The 17,243-nt window shown below is 47.3% G+C and overlaps 3 protein-coding genes across 3 annotated transcripts; 2 read left to right on the top strand and 1 right to left on the bottom strand.

The window, feature by feature from the left end:
- Positions 1–1,678: 1,678 nt before the first annotated feature.
- FSUBG_13046 (uncharacterized protein) lies at positions 1,679–3,113 on the top strand (the record flags this gene model as incomplete). The annotated part of the gene is made up of 4 exons (XM_036677896.1): positions 1,679–1,748; positions 1,804–2,599; positions 2,695–2,875; positions 2,967–3,113. 4 exons carry the CDS (start codon positions 1,679–1,681, stop codon positions 3,111–3,113), a joined length of 1,194 nt encoding a protein of 397 aa, XP_036531500.1.
- Positions 3,114–5,451: 2,338 nt separating this feature from the next.
- Positions 5,452–7,408, top strand: FSUBG_13045 (hexose transporter; the record flags this gene model as incomplete). Its single annotated transcript, XM_036677895.1, has 7 exons — positions 5,452–5,621; positions 5,693–5,818; positions 5,894–5,997; positions 6,050–6,196; positions 6,251–6,796; positions 6,850–7,157; positions 7,214–7,408. The coding sequence occupies 7 exons, from the start codon at positions 5,452–5,454 to the stop codon at positions 7,406–7,408; spliced, it is 1,596 nt and encodes a 531-aa protein (XP_036531499.1).
- Positions 7,409–8,069: 661 nt separating this feature from the next.
- On the bottom strand, positions 8,070–9,239 carry FSUBG_13044 (uncharacterized protein; the record flags this gene model as incomplete). Its single annotated transcript, XM_036677894.1, has 1 exon — positions 8,070–9,239. The coding sequence occupies one exon, from the start codon at positions 9,237–9,239 to the stop codon at positions 8,070–8,072; it is 1,170 nt and encodes a 389-aa protein (XP_036531498.1).
- Positions 9,240–17,243: the final 8,004 nt, after the last annotated feature.

Here is a 17,243-nt window from a genome sequence, read left to right as displayed (position 1 = left end):
TATATAGCTTATAATATATAAAAATAATTTTCTAGGATTTTTAATTATTTTATTTACTATTTGATAATTATAATTCTATATTTCTGTATCTTATCTTATCAGCACCTTCTGTCCTAGGTTTTGTATATATCTTAGGGTTTTGTGCCTAACTAAGCTTGCTTAGTTAGCCTCCCTACTGTAACGGTTATACAAGCCATTAAGCTACAAAGTAAAAGATTAGGCTATAATTACTATATGAGTAATTATAAGTATACTACAGCTGCCTAAGAAGCCTTATAGCGCTATTATAAGTATAAATTGTAATATAATACTTCTTTTTTAAGGGCTTTTATCCTTAAAGCCTACTAAAGCTAGCTACTATAAGGGGAACTAAGCCCTATATAGTATAGCTATTAACCTTCTAAGGTATACCTTATAGTACCTTTTTATATTATATAGGCATTTTTATAAATAGCTATACTAAAAGAAAGGGAAATTAAACCCTTAACCTTTATACTACTTGCTAATAGTAATTATTATATAATAATTATATAAGCTATTAAGCTACAGGGCAAAAGATTAGGCCATAATTGCTATGTAAGTAATTACAGGTATGCTACAGCTGCCTAAGAAGCCTTACAGCGCTGTTACGGGCACGAATCGTAACACCTACGGCTTGAGCCAACGGGTAGGTAAAAATATCAAGGACATTGCATTCCGCACTGAACCATACCAGCTGTACTACGCCCGCGTTGTTGCGATACTAAGAACATCGAGTAGGTTTATAGCAAAAGAGGTCTAGAGACGAACAATTTACTGATATTCACAATTGTTAACATTAAAATGATAATTGCCTGAATGCCAGTAAGGTTACATGCTAAAGGTAATATCATTCATTCTCCATTAACTCATTTACCGCTTGCTTTCAATGCCTTTGTTGCCATTTCGCCTTCTTAGGCAACGTTGAGGGCAACGAGTATGTTGCCCGTAGGCGTTTATTGGTGCTCTTTACCTTGGTGCCCTGGGCACTGAAACCTCTTTTTACCTCTCAACCTTATCACACTCATTTCACCTAGATCTTTATATGTGGTTATATCTTCCTTTTATGAATCATCCTTGAATTTGTGCCGCCGCTTGGCCCATATATAGTGACGTGCTCTGCTTTCTGCCCAACAGATAGGTCGGAAGCCTTCCCGTCTTCGTCCATAGTGCTTTATGCGACTTTGAGAATTCAACAATTGCGAACCGGTTGTTCCTCCCGTCTATCAATCAGTCCGCAACCAACAAGCATTTTAGAGTACGTCTACCTTAGTACCCATTAACATTAGTAATGGCCTTCAGTGAAGGCAAGGGCCACTTACTGTTCTCTACGAAGCAGGTACCAAGATAATTCATATGTGCTTAGTGAATGTAATGCCACCTAATCTACTTTTGCGCAGGACGTATAGTTAAATTCTATATTAAGGCGCGAACCTTTTTTTACTCCAGAGTTTCAGCTCCTATATAAAATATGTTTTATCTTAATTAAAGTTTAGGTTAATTGTAAAATCTTACCTTGATCGAGTAAACCCTATAAGCACAGCACCGCATATAAAAAGGGAAGCCTGGGTCTGCCAATCCAGCAAAAGCTTTCCTTACCAATATGTCTCTTCACCATTTCGCATATCTCTCTAACGCCCGCGCGCAGCCCATGCTCACCATGGACTTATTTCCTCCTCTCGTCGGCAGGCAATTGGGGTTCTACTGTCGCTTTCTAGTCCCATGGACATGTGAGTACCATTAGTCCTGGCTCTCTCTCACAACAGCAGCTAAATTTTATCGCAGCAAACAAACCATGCCCCACCGCCATCACAGCCATCGGCCTGAACGACTTCCCGGACGAGGTCCTCATGCCTATCATTCACACTATCTATGAAGGGACTGATAACGAATCTCTGTTTGCCTTCTTTGCCCTACGCCAAGTCTCCCGACGACTTAGGCGATTGACTAAAGATGAAGCTTTTGACTCACACGTCTTCTCTGGCATAGACTGCTGTGACCAGTGTCTCGGCCCATCTGGGGTCTTGGCACGTAGAGAAAGTACATTCGACTCTCTGACAGGTATCGATTTGAGACCCCCCGTAGCTGATGTTCACATCACGCGCCTTACACTCTCCCCTGTGTCCTATATCGAGTCTCCCCTGGCTAGAGAAAAGCACTGCTTCGGCAACAAGGCCAAGAAGAGGGGTATCTGTTTAATAGGGTTGGACGACTTTGTCAGAAAAGGCCAGGCCTGCTCTACCTGTCAGAAAGGGCTGGATGTGAGAAAGAGAAACGGCGCCTCCTTGAAATGCAAGTTCGCGCCTAGACACAATTATGACTGGAAGTTCTGCGAAGCATGTCGATTCTCTCACCCGTCGTCATGCTTTTCAGCCGGCCAAGACGAATGTCTTGCCAGGACAGGCTATATTCGGCTTTGTGAGCATAAGGTCCTCAACTGGGATTGTGTCCGATACTTTTTGAACGGCCCTTATACAAGGTCCAACAGGAGTCAAAAAGTTGAGATCATGAGATGCGACGATCCGAGTCACCATAGTCCTTGCAGCGGTGGACTTGGAGGGCCAAAGGCCGAGACGATCACGTATGCAACGGGTGGGGGCCTGTTGTTGCTTACGTTTACCGCAACTCGGATGCAGATCTAGCACCAAGTGGAGTTAGCGGCGACACTCCCTACAGCATGAACTACGGAACGGGAACAATGACTCTTCCAATGAGTGTCATAAAGGAAGCCATTCAAACAGTCCGAGAGAAAGGCGGGAAGCACTTTGCACCAGAACGTCGATTGGGAGTTCTGCCCGAATTTAGTGGTCTCAACCTTGAAGACGTCTCCACCGATGCCTCATCCTATGATGACCCAGTCAAGCTCATACACCCAAAGGGTTCAAAACCGCAAACTCACTCATCTCTGCTCCACGGCCGTCTGACCCAAGACAGTGTGAGCATTGCAGCTGGACCTTGTTCTCATCACAATTCCGGAGAAAGTCATTCCTGCATCGCGATTCGCTACCAGCGAAGTATACGTGTCGGCTGGGCGCAAATGGAAGGGAGACTCCAAGAGTTGGATCTACCGAGCCATGATTGGTTCCATGCAATAAGCCGGGAGTCATACACGTACAGGGGCCCCTCTTGTGTTGCTGAAACATGCAATGATAAAGCTTGTCGGAACCACTACGCCATAGCAAGTAGCCGGTCACATTTCGCAACCTCAGAGGTTGAACTATCCAGACCTGCCATAATGATGGAAGTGGTCCATAAATGGCCAGTGGTTCTTGTAGTCCTATTAGTAACCGTTGGCCTGTGGTCGGAAAGCAATCTTTTTGCTTAGTAATAGTATATTTTATCAAGGCATTATAAGCTTTAGGTTTAATTGATAAAAGTAGTAGCTAATATGCATTTCGAGTTTATACTTCTTTAACGGGGTTATGAGCTGGGATAATGATAACTAGTTAGGAGTATATTGCAAGCTAAAATCGAGAACTCATTGTAGAGAGAATATATTTAAAATACAAAAGAACTCTTAGGCATTGGTAAGCGACATGCTGTGATGTCCGCCCATGGACGAAATTATTCATCAAGCCTTTTGGGCTAAGTTTCAGTGGTTTGCTAAGCAGAATTTTTAATCTCAGCTTGGAACTATTGGAAGTGACGAGTGGCTGGTGAGGAAGCTGCATGTCGGAAATGACAGTTAAATCCTACGACTCTGGCAAATGTCAAAAACGGGATTGATTTAGTAACTTTCCTCTGGTTTTTGGGGGTATACGGTCGGGGGAAGAGAAATGGTAATTAATCTAACTGCGGGTCCAGGGTAATGAGCGCGCACATTTTGGGGGCGTAACCGTGTCGCGCCGAGTGAAGACGAACAGCAGCCTCTACGCCTTTTTGACATCAAGCGCATGGCTGAGGCTGGTGAATTTGCACTGTTGATGGGCTAGATCTTGAAGTTTCTTTCTTGATTCCGAACTGCAAGCTTGATGAGATGCGAAATAATGCTGAAGGGTTAAAGGTTATTAAAGGTATCGGTGTCGAGCCCAAACCGCCAGGTAACCACAGACAGCTGTGATGGGACGTTTCTGGAATTCGATAATCCTGGGGGGGCAGGAAGAAATGGTAGCTTTTGGGTTGCGCGGCGTAGGTAACGGAGAATGCTGACGATGGTGAGCACGAGGGCGTAGACGAGACGCGACCTGCCAAGCGCGCTGAGCCACGTGAGTGCGTCTGTCGTTCGGTTGCGCCACGTGGACTCGGCGTCGAATTGCCGGCTTGGCCGATGAACAGGTTTGAGGCTGAATGGCTTGGGTGATTGACAGCTCCAGTGGAGGAATGGCTAGACTGTTGGCTGATGTCTATTTGTTTTAAGCAGAACTGGCAGAATCTCAGGACACAGCCGTCATAGCATTACGGGCTTGGCGTTGGCCGTTTTGTAATTTTGCATTGTTGATCAGACTAAGAATACCAGTTCACCATGAGTGTCTTGGTAATCTGTGTGAACATGTATGATGGTCAAGACTGTGCGCGACAGCTGTGTTTGTTCCCGTGCCCCGAGGCGAAAATTCGACGCTAACGAGCCAGGGTAATGATCTGATGCGACCCTGGGATCTCAAAGCATGTAGCCGATAAGGGAAACTTTATCCTAGGTAATAAAAATATGTATCCGTACTTGGGGAAATTTAGCTTAGTTCAATTGAACTTTAACCGCTTTATTCTGGCACCCCGATTTTCTGTCGCCAGTTTCCCAATCTCACCTCGCCTCGCTCGATCCAAGCGCAAACGAATTGACAAGATATTTGCAGATAGCATGCGACAGCAGAGGTTCCCGCTTATTGCTCTTACGTTTGGAGTGTAGCGATGCACACTCACATTCTGAGTTCTGGAAGGGCCGAATGCGACTCCAAGTCACCTATGGGGTAATACCACACAAAAGTCGAGCTGTCATCAACGACTTTAAAAATGGCATCAAAATAAGCGACTTACCCGAGGCCCTTCGAAAAATACGGTAGTGGGTAAAGCAAACAGTGGGCTGATTGGGGAGTCTGGAGTAGCGTGATACGGGTTTGCGGGGGATTTTTCCGTAAAAGTCGAGCGCCACCAGACAAACTCCAACGGCAGCCGGCCCGTCGAATCATGCGGCTCTAAGAGTTTTCCCTCTATTCAATGGAGCTAACCCCAGATGAGGCAACCCCCATGGAGAAAATACCCGGGGACAGCGGCCCTATTAGGCTGGTCGGCCAGTTTAGCCTATATTCGCGGGCCGGGGTTCTGGGGTAAATTACAGGACCCGGTTAATAGGTTAATCTGTAACGTTGACTGACAGGGCCATCTCATATTTAATGTCCAGCTTGGCGCCAAGTTGGTTTTTACTCTTTTTGCTATCACACTTGCATTTTGTGGCTTTTTTGATCCCCCTTCCAGAATACCAAAAGCTATCCTCTCAATATGGTGGGCTTCGCTGTCGGTGCGGCTACTACCAAGCAGGACCTCGCCGTCGCGCAGGCTGAGGCTCCTCAGCTTGCAAAGGTCAAATGGTGGGCTGATCCTGGAATGCGCGTGCTGTACTTTTACGCCGCGATTCTGTGTGTCTGCTCTGCCACGACTGGTTACGATGGGTAAGAAAGAGCCAAGCGATCGCCCAGAATACTTGGCGATGATGGGATCAAGGCTAATGGGGCATCTTTAGATCCATGTTGAACACGTCGCAGGCTATGGACGATTGGCAAGATTACTTTGGTCACCCCACGGGCTCCAAGCTTGGCATCCTGAACTCGATCTACCAGATTGGCAGCATTGCCAGTTTCCCATTCGCGTATGTTACGTTCTTTCTGTCTGCGGGGTGATAATTGGTGGAAACGAAACAGAAGGCTAACTGTATTGGGTATAGCCCCTTTATGGCTGATCACTTTGGCCGAAAGATTCCTATTGCAACGGGATGTCTTATCATGATTCTCGGCGCTTTCATCTCCGCCTTTACCAATGGCTTCGGCAGTATGTTATCAGCCGACTCACGTATTTGAGCAGCGCTAACGAGTTTTCACAGTGTACCTTGGTGGTCGATTCCTCGTTGGTTTCGGAAACTCTCTTGCCCAGCTCTCTTGCCCCGTTCTCCTCACCGAGATCTGCCATCCTCAGCACCGTGCCATCGTCTCCGCCATCTACAACTGTTTGTGGAACCTGGGCGCCACTCGTAAGTCAATTCCCCACAAGCTTACCTCTCACAACCGCTGACGAACATCTCCAGTCTGCGCTTTCATCGGTCTCGGTACGATTAACATCAACAGTAACTGGTCATGGCGATCCATCACCCTCATCCAAGCCGTGCCATCTTTGATCCAAATTTCCTTCATCTGGTGGATCCCTGAGTCCCCACGTTGGCTCATGGCGAACGAGCGTCACGAGGAAGCTCTCAACATCCTTGCCAAGTACCACGCCAATGGCGACGCCAACAACGCCACTGTGCAGTTTGAGTACACTGAGATCAAGGAGACCATCTCCCTCGAGTACCAGGCTCAGAAGAGCGGCAGCTACATCGACTTCCTTCGAACCCGCGGTAACCGTTACCGTCTCATGCTCTTGATCTCTTTGGGTATTATCTCGCAGTACTCTGGCAATGCTCTGATCAGCAACTATTCCAACATTATTTACGAGGGCGCTGGTATCAAGGACCAGGCCCAGAAGACTGGACTGAACGCAGGAGAGAACATGCTCAAGCTTTTCGTTGCTATTGGCTGCTCTATGGGAATTGATAAATTCGGTCGTCGTCCACTCTTCCTTACTGCTACTGTCGGTATGTACAAGTCGCATTTCACTGATTAGTTTCTCTAGCTAACTTGCGACTAGGTATGCTTCTGTTCTTCTTGGCCTGGACAATTGTCGCTGCCCGCTTCGAAGCCGGTGGCGAGGTCGAGATCAAGCGTCTTGGATACCCCCAGATCGCCCTCATCTGGCTCTTCGACGTTTGCTACTCCATCGCCTGGTCCGGTCTGATCGTCGCCTACGCCCTGGAGATCTGCCCCTTCAGACTCCGTGCCCGTGGTCTCACTATCATGAACTTCTTCATCCAGGTTGCTCTCACCATTGGCAACCAAACCAACCCCATCGCTCTCGAGAACCTTCCCAACAAGTGGAACTTCTGGTGCTTCTACACTGTAAGTGCCACTTCTCTGACTACACTCCCATGTTCAGAAGACTAATAGAGAAACAGGTTTGGATTGCCGTCGAGCTCGCCTTTGTCTTCTTCTTCTACGTTGAGACTAAGGGACCTACTCTGGAGGAGATTGCTAGAATCTTCGATGGCGATGATGCTAATGTCGCACAAGTCGACCTCAAAGACACTGAGAAGCAGGCTGTTCTTGAGACCACCGAACAGGTGCATCATGATGAGCGCAGGGACTTGTAACGTCTTCAAGTTGGACTGGAACTTTATCACCACCGGCAGCACTGGCTGTCGGACACACCTAATAGTTTGATCCCTTCTTGCTAGAAGTCCGCAAAATGACTGGACGCTTTTATAAATACAACATCTCTTGCTGAATCTATCTTGCGAGCCTGAACCTTGGCCATAATCCCGCCTAGCAACTACCACTCCTATCAGCATTGTGACACTGCCTTAGCCAGCTAATAGCCCCCTTTTACTTCTCTCTTCCCCTCTTGGTAATGAAGTGGCATCACTCACGAAGCTAATATCTTCCAAAGTGCCTTCTTCAGTGAGGATATATGTACACCAATACAATCCAGATGCCAACAAACAGAACACGTCCAAAGTTGAGACCGACTATAGCACCATCAATTTCCGATTTATTGCGGAAGTCATCCGCAGTTACCATCAACACTAGACCTATGAGCAATAATATGGTCCCGACCCAAAAGCACAAGGCAATAAGGTGGACAACACAGACGGAATGCGTACTCCTCCAGATAACACGTTGAAATGGTATTCGAAAGCGTATGATTGTGGCAATACATAGCAAAGTTAATAGCCACCAAGAAGGGTATATTATCCCCATAATGCAACCGCTGGATGACATAATCAGTCTATGATTCCTATCTATTAGGACAACTTACCTGTTACACACGCGATTGGACCTCAGCAAAAGTACCAGGTAGACCGTATTGAGAACAAGCTCAATTGTGGAAAAGCCAAGTACTATTTCCCATTGTATGTAGCCGACGAAGTAGTGGAGAAAGAGCTTTTGGTATTCCCTTGGGATCCGGAGGCCATCGCGAAGGAGAATCGGAGCAAGAGGCACATTCCCCGAAAGAAGGGGTTTGCTGTGACCCCGGGGTGGATTCAACGTCGTAGTTACATTTCCTGAAGACTGAGGAGCTGTGCCAGCCGTCTGAGCGGTACAACGCTCAAAACTCAATCTCCGACTATGCTGCTTTTGGAACATGGCGGCTATAGGTCCATCCCATTCTCTGCGGTCTTCCTCGAGATAGTGAGGACTATCAGAAGGGACGGGTCGATGACAAACAGTGATAGAATCGGGAAATCTCCAGGATGTTGGGACAACTCGCAGGGTAAGAAGCTTGGCCCAACGAGTAAAGACATCTATGATAGAGAGCACGAAAAACGCCAACACACAAGTGACAACGGGATCTATCTCTACTTCCTTTGGGTTCTTGCTAACGTAGTCACCTCGTGGAGGAGGCGGTGGCGGCGGCGGGAGGTCTGGAGGGAGGGGCGTGTCTGGTCCCCATGGCTGTCTACCCAGCTCCTCCCACCTATCTAGCAAGTCTTGAATTCGTGGTGAACTCAGCCAGTTATTAACTAGCGCCGCAAATAGGACTTGGCAAGTGACAGCGATCGCCAAATGCACAGCAGGTACGAGTGCGTGAGCGAGTATAACCACTCTTGACGTCCACCCGTTCGCCCAAACGGGATTATGTTTGTATCTTGCTAAGACCCAGGACGGGAACCAGTCAACTAGGCTCAGAACCATGTAGACACAGAGGAGAGAATCAACGGCGTGTGCTTGGCTATCGAACTGAGCGAGGCCGTAGTCAACGTATCGCTCGTCGGACACAGGCTGAGGATATGCGAAGATCCCCGAGCCGTTTGGAGCTCTATATGGAAATGGATAACTGTAATCAGCACGCCGTGTGCCAATAGCATAAATCGCAAAGGTGAACCGCAAGGAGCTTGTGATGAATATTGGGTAGCCGGTAGCGCGCATCAGTAGCACCTCGCGCCAAGGATGGACCTTGAGTTGATATATGTCTTGGTCCATATCTTTGAGCTCTGTGGTGTTGCTTTCTTACTTGATTGATGTTGCTATTTTAAAGTCCTTCCCCTCTTTTTAAATGCCGACGATTTGGATAGTGAAGTGTCTTATAGGCCATTGATGACATTTGCACTTTCATTTCAGCCGCAGGCACTCATGCCTCAGGCATTGTATCACAATCTTGTCATCTCCCCGCTTACCATTCTTCTGTAGACCATACCTTATCTTAAAAACTTTATTCTATATTAGGCAAACATGGCAGCTTCCGCGAGTCTTTGTCAGTCTTGCCAGGGTTTCGATATTCAGGCATTTGCCCGCCCAGGAAGCCCTTGGATAACTACGAAGACGGCACTCGTCAGAGACGGGAGTCAGCAAGGATGCCACTTCTGCCAATTTCTGATCGGAGAGAATAACAAGAATTTCTTCCTTGAGAATGGTTTGCTGAAACGTGGATTCGAATGGCTTCACTGGACATCAGCAAGCCCGGTCGGTATACCAAGCAACAACCGTTCAGTCGTGCAAAGTGACAGGGGACTTGGAATTTCCATCCTGCTTGTTAAACTTTCGAAAGATCCGAAGCCCTCATTGTTTTCCAGAGGAGACCAGTACAGTGTGTTCAATCTGCATGCTGAAGAAAGTAAGCAAAGTCTCGCAATGTCGTTCAAAAGACTAGCTACTTACCCCCACCACAGGCAGTCCGGCAGCGACTAGTGGAGATATAATCGGAATAACCCCCGTTGACAGGGACCCTTCGTCTAAAGCATCATGTAATAGGATACGGCAATGGCTAGACTCCTGCGAAACTCACCAAGAATGCGCGAAGACCTTATCCATGACTCGATAAGTTGAAAGAGGCCGCTCCCCGCTGCCAACACGGTGCATTCGTGTTGGTAGATCTACTACCATGGTTGGCGGGTTAAAATACACGCTAGAAGAGACTGGAGGCAGGTTGGGCGAGTACATATCCCTCAGCCACCGCTGGAGCGACCCAGAGACAAAACGATCGAGCACATATACACGGAACTATGGCGATCGTGTGGCAGGGATACAGTCGGCATTCCAAGACATTGATCCTTTATTCGCGGATGTCCTTCTGGTAGCCTCTCAGGTGGGCATACCATACGTGTGGATCGACAGTCTTTGCATTATCCAAGATAGTCCTCAGGATTGGAACGCTGAGGCTGTCAAGATGGCTGACTACTACCAAAATGCTTCCTTCACCATCATGGCTGCCGTTCCCCCGGGTAAACGATGTCAAGGACTTTTCCAGGTACCAGAAGGAGATCTGTATCGCCTGGCTCGTCTTCCTTACCGGGACAAGGAGGGGAATAGGAAAGGCCATTTCTATGTATCCTGTCATCTTGATCCTGCACGTGAGACCCTACGGCACAATCAGATACGGAAGAATGATATCCTAACTCGAGGCTGGGTATTTCAGGAATGGGCCCTGAGTCGGAGAATTGCGTGGTACACAGAAAATGGCCTGACGCTACGATGCAAATGTCGAAATCTTCAGTATCAAGGGGAGAGCATCATTATCATAGATCCGAGTCCAAGTCTGCATCGAATCCTTCCACTCATGGGTATGGTAATTCCCAAGCACCGCTGGGATATTTACAAAGCAGTAGCTACCCCCTTTCGATCCCCTCTTGACTGGCAGTCGTTGGTATCACAGTATTCAGCGATGCAGCTGACCAAACCGGAAGAAGATCGTCTTGTGGCCCTTAGTGGTGTTGCCCAAGAATTTATCTCTCAGGAGTCGTCTGCTAAGCTAGTTTGTGGCCTCAGGCCATGGTGCTTGGGGGTGGACTTACTCTGGAAACAGAATGCAGCGGGTATACACTCACGCTACACCGAGTTCCCCTCTTGGTCATGGGCATCGATCAATACCCCAGTTTCTTGGATTCCGACAGGTAATGCGACGGGATGCTTCAACGTTGTTTCTGTATCTTCTACTCCAGGTGGCCGGTCAGGATTACCTGCTAGAGCCGGTGGAAATCACACATCGCCTACTGGTAGCCCATCCGGTACTGCTAATCAGGCTATATCGTCTGCTGTATTTGCGCCGGAAGCATCTATGAATACTCTCAACATTCGCTGCCGTCTACTGCCTGTTAGATTTGGCCCTATATTGAAGGAGACATCCCAAGATCTTGTTTACAGAGCCAGTCGCTACCCAAAAGAAGAACCGCCGATCGACTGCCAGCCTCGAGCCGTAGCTCTGGCAACAGAGAAGGACACTGTCGTCGGATGGAGTTGCCTGGAGGAACCTGATCTTCAACTCGATGACGCCTTTGCTAGAGACCCAATAATATTTGCTCTCTACGTTTCGGTCCTCAGAGTTGCGCGGGGCGCTGGGATATTTAGTAAGATTTGGGGTGATGAGAGCATTTTCAATGTTTTATTCGTTCGTCCGTGCTCTACAGTCACAAATGGATTTGAAAGGGTTGGGTCTGGTCGCCTTTTTGGGATAGGAGTAGGTAATGAGTTCCAGCGAAGTCAAGAGAGAGACATTCGCCTCTTGTAGCATATTAGTATTTGTATCATCACAGCGATGTCGTCTTTCCAATCTATGGTCCTGACTGCTTAGGCGAGGTCGTGCTCAACTCTTGTCCAATATTTTCTCATCCAAAGACCTGGTATCAAGATAAAGTCTCAATTGACTCTATATTCGACAGAATGTGCTCAATATTTGAGGAAAGTTGAGGTAGTTATTCTACCCCACCACCTCCAGATTTGCGTTGCGATGATTGATCTCTCACCTAAGAAAGGGAGACAACAAAACTTAGGACCTAAGTAATAAAAGAACTTAGGTAAACTGCAGATATTTTACTACAACTTTAGATCGGTTTATTTTGGCATCTTGATTTTCTTGCTCACTGAAGAGAGGGAGGCAACCAAGACTGGCCCAGAGGGCGATGACCACGTAGGCTAAAGGCCTAAAGCCCATCTTGCTGCGGGCTGACCATTATCACTAACGCGTCTTCCAATCATATCACTGATAGCTGTTTGTAATCGTATGCAGGTTTCAGCTGCCCACGACTTTTCTGCCCACTGATTGCGGCGCTTATCTCTCCCCGCTCGGGTGATTTTCAACTTCCCCCGCACTTCAGCTTCCCAACATCAATCACTTCTGTCTCATCCATCACTAAACTTGAAAGAGACATTGAACTATCACGTTGCTATCATGAAGCAGCTTTCGAAGCTCAAGAAGAAATTGAGGTCCTCGGACTCAGCTAATCAACAATCATCTCGACCAGCGCCCATACCCTCAACAGCCTCCACCAGCCAGATCACGACTTCATCATCCCATGAATCTACTGGGTCTTCTTTGACTGTACCAGTTCAAAGCTCTCCGACTACTATACCACCATCCACAACAACATCTGCGCCAGCAACTGTCTCTTCACCTTCACCTGAACCCCAAAACGCTATTCCAAGTATACCTGAACGACTCTGGAACAAGGCCTACGACACTCTCGAAGAAAAAGAACCCGAAATCGTCAAAAGCTATCAGGATATCCTGAAAATCGTGCAACTTGAATGGGATGATACATCGGATCCCGAGGAGCTACAGCATCTGGAGCATTGTAAGACTGTTAAGTCACGCCAGATGTGGAGATTGGTCTATGCCGGACTTGAGAAGTCTAAGCGGCAGGCCAAACTCAAGGAGAGTGTATCAAATGTCATCGAAACTATCGATAATCTGAAAGGAATAGTGGAAAAGGCCGTGAAATACTCCTCTGAAGCCGCAATTGCGTGGGCGGGTGTCAGCCTCGGCTTAGAGGTATGTCCCTTGTATACTCTCAGGACAGTGGCTAACATGACCTCAGATTCTCTCCAATCCGATGAAGGAGCCAGGACTAAATCGAAAAGGCATAGCCTATGTCTTGTCGCGAATGGAGTGGTACTGGAACTTGGCTGAGTTGGTCCTCCAGGACAACTCGAGTGTTCCTTCGGCCGCGTTGAGAACCAACTTGGAGACTCAGATCATTGACTTCTACAAGAAGCTCCTTCTATTTCAGATGCGAAGCGCCTGTCTCTATTACCGCAACTGGGCAGGTGTCATTCTAAGAGATACAGTCAAGCTTGATGATTGGTCTGGGGAGCTCAACACCATTAAAGATGCAGAACGGCTCATTCGCAAGGACATAGAGCAGTACGATAACCAAGATATCCGCTTGAAGCTCAGTATGATCGAAGCATCTGCAGTAGACCAAGCTGATTCGCTGGAGAGTATCTGCAAGATTCTGAGAGAGGAGGTCCGATCGCAAGAAAAGAACGCGCAAGGTGACAAAGATGAGGAATGTCTCCGCGCCCTGTTAGTTACGGACCCTCGCATGGACAAGAAAAGGATCCAAAGTCAGAAGGGTGATCCACTGAAGGAATCATATGAATGGATCTTGAAGAGCGACGCCTACGAAACATTCATCGACGATTCATCAAGTCGGGTCCTGTGGATCTATGGACCACCAGGAAAGGGCAAAACAATGTTACTTTGTGGTATCATCGATGAACTACAAAACAGTTTGAGGCCCATCTCGTTTTTCTTTTGTCAAGCGAATGTCAAAGAAGAGGACTTGTCTAGTGATGTTGCTGTCATGAGAGGGCTGATCTATGTTCTTCTTGAACATCAGCCGTCCCTCATATCAGTGGTTCGCCCAATCTATGACAAACAAAAGGATCGACTCTTCAACAGTATCAACAGCAGTGAGATTCTCGGAGATGTTCTCACCAAGATGCTTCAAGACCCACGTTTAAACAACACAATTTTGCTCGTGGACGCTCTGGACGAGTGCAGCATCAACAGGACTAAGCTCGCAAACCTCATTGTGGAGCTGTCTAAGTCCTGTAACACCAAATGGATCGTGTCAAGCCGCGACTGGCCTGAGATCCGACAGGAGCTTATAGATGCAACGGGGTTGATCTCGCTCGACCTTGAACAAGAACATGAGGCGGTTTCTCGAGCTGTCAAATCATATATCAGCATGAAGGTGGATAATCTCGCAAAGACGAAGTGGAAGAATGACTCGGAGTTGAAAGAGAAGGTCTTCGATTATATGCAATCACATGCCGATGATACATTCCTTTGGGTAGCATTGGTCTGTGAAAGACTTGCCAACTCCGGTATCACAAAGCGCTTAGTTATGGAGGAGCTAGTGAAGTTCCCCACGAGCCTTACAGCCCTTTACCAGGCTATGATGGAACGAATAACGACTTCGTCTGAGGCTGGTCGACTAAGACAGATTCTAGCATTAGTTTGTGTTGTTTACCGCCCTCTCACATCGGCCGAGATACCGACACTTGTCGAGACCATGTATGATTACAATCAAGATGATGTAGAAGATGCAATAGGTTCTTGTGGCTCCTTCCTGACACTGCAGGGTGGGGAGATATTCTTTGTACACCAATCAGCTAAGGAATTCCTTCTCGACCAAGGCCAAGAGACTCTTTTCCCGCGCGGTATCAGTTACCAGCATGAGCACATCTTCTCACGCTCTGTTGAGGCCATGGAGAATACCCTTCGACAGGACATCTACGAACTTGACTCGCCCGGTGCCTTCAACCAGGATGAAGTCCCAAGCCCTGACCCGTTGGCTCGTATTAAGTATTCATGCGTCTATTGGGCTCAACATCTTTGCGAATCGGATCCTTGCACGCAGCCAAGTGTCTCAAACCTCAAAAGAGTTTTGAATTTCCTCCAGATGAAATTTACATGCTGGTTAGAGGCACTCAGTCTGATCGGGGAACTCTCTACAGCAATCAAGAGCATAATGGCTTTAGAAGCTATACTGGTAAATATATCTCGAGGTGATGAATACATCAGCGACTAACTCTCCAACAGGCCGACGTGGAAATGCAGGAGCTTACTGACTTCGTGAATGATGCTCGTCGATTCATTTACCATCACAAGCCCGCTATAGAAATGGCCCCGCTCCAGGTGTACGCATCTGCCCTTATATTTAGTCCGCAGCTCAGTGTCATTCGCCAGAAATTCTCCTCCCAGATGCCGGAATGGATCATCACCAAACCAGTGATGGATAATCAAGGCGATACTCACACGCAAACAATATACAATGGCTTCGAGGATGCGTATGCCAGTTATTCTCCAGATGGCCGCTACTTAGCTGTGTCCAATATATGGTATTTGGACATCTATGAGACAGCTTCAGGTGATTTAATTCATGGAGAAGAGGCTTCTTCACAACTTTTCTCGGTATCATATTCCACAGATGGGCTCTTGCTATGTGTTGCAACTAATGGAAGCGTTTTGATTTACCATTCAACCACGTTGAGGCTCATACGGAAACTGGAGCTCAAAGCCCAGAAATGCTTCTTTTTGCCAGATGGTAACAATATCGTACTTGCGTATAATGAAGATGTTGCCGTGTTTGACTGGAAGTCAGAGGAACATATCTCGACCCTCGATGGGATTATGGAAGATCACCGCACAGTAGCATTATTGTCCCCAACTGACATTGTGGCGATCTCACCAGGCACAGCAGAGGCCAAGATTTGGGATTTGTTCACCGGCGACTGCAAACACACCTTCGATTGGGATGTTACAGAGATCAGCTCAGTGGCTTGTTCGTTAGATGGACACTGGGTAGCAGCAGCGTCCACCTTCGATGTTCGACTCTGGTACTTCGATGATACGCAGGGCTGGATTTATAAGCACGACTTGAGTCATCAGTATGCTGTAAACTGTCTCACATTCTCAGCCGATAGCCATGCATTAATCTCAGGCTCATATGACAATTTTATTAGGGTCTGGGATGAGACAGGGGTCTGTACTGAGGTACTGAAGGGACACACTCAGCCGATCAACTTTTTATCCGTGTGTGGATATCACTTAGCCTCTATAAGCGAAGATAAAAGTATTAAGCTTTGGGATTTGTCTGATATTCTTTCAGACCTAGACAGGCAAAGGCGACGGGCAGTGGCACAGTTATCGAATTCTTACTGTCAAGAATCAGAACAAGGTGTTGGTTTGAATCAAGATCTTCGGATCGATAGCCTGTCATTTTCTCCTACTGGCAGTATGCTGGGATCACTATCATACGGAAAGACGCGTATCTGGGATACGGCGACAGATATCTGCGCAGACATCCTTTTTTTAGGTGGCGCTTCAGGCCCTGACGGGGTAGGATTTACCCCCGATGACAGGCTAGTGGCCATGAAGGACTCGGATGGCAAGCTCGGCATTTGGGACACAAATCTTATGACGCAAACTCGTTCTTTCAATTCAAAGGATTCCGAGTATGTAGCCATATCTGCCGACGCGTCATCCTTGTCTAACTTCCACACCGACAAAGAACTGGGGTCAGTGCTAAAAACCTGGGATTTGATCCAAGATCCTGAAACGCAAGCCCATATTACTTCCGAAATTCTGCCTATTAACAAAATCATAGGGGTCGGCAGATTTTTATATTCAGAAGATTGGAAGTTCCTGGCTATTGGTGATGAGGGTAACTACCTACAGGTCTTGCATCAAAACTCGGGATGCTGGGTCAGCGAACAACGTCCATCTCGTGATGAAATTCATTTAGGGGAAATGCCTGTGGCATTCTCTAGAGATAGTGAATGGCTGTTAACATCCGATAAGGGCCTGAACTCCTTTTTCATCAGAAAGATGACTAGCCCCTACGTTGGGAAAGATCTTGGATCTCTTCAAGCATATGCTCCACCTTATAATACATCGGAACTCGAGGAACCGTTTTGGATAGCAAAGACTCCGTATGGCTTTCTGGCTGTTGGAAAGCCTAATGACTTCGAAGGCACAAGACGTATTGGATGGGGTTTGTCCATCGAAATGGATTGGATTATGCGGGGGGACGAACGAATGCTCTGGATCCCTGCCGATTATCGCCGGATGGCGTTGGATGTTAATGCTTCGCGAGTAGCGTTTGTTTGCCCTTCGGGTCAGATAAAGATCATGAGGTTCCAATAGAAACTTGGTACCGAAAGATGACGATAGTAGTAGTGTTGGTGGCTATACATTCTGACTCA

Source organism: Fusarium subglutinans (genome assembly GCF_013396075.1).
Source record: "Fusarium subglutinans strain NRRL 66333 chromosome Unknown NRRL66333_c0000305, whole genome shotgun sequence".
In the NCBI taxonomy this organism is placed as follows: Eukaryota; Fungi; Ascomycota; class Sordariomycetes; order Hypocreales; family Nectriaceae; genus Fusarium; species Fusarium subglutinans.
Note: the sequence above shows the minus strand (reverse complement) of the source record. Positions and strands in the feature narration are given on the sequence as shown.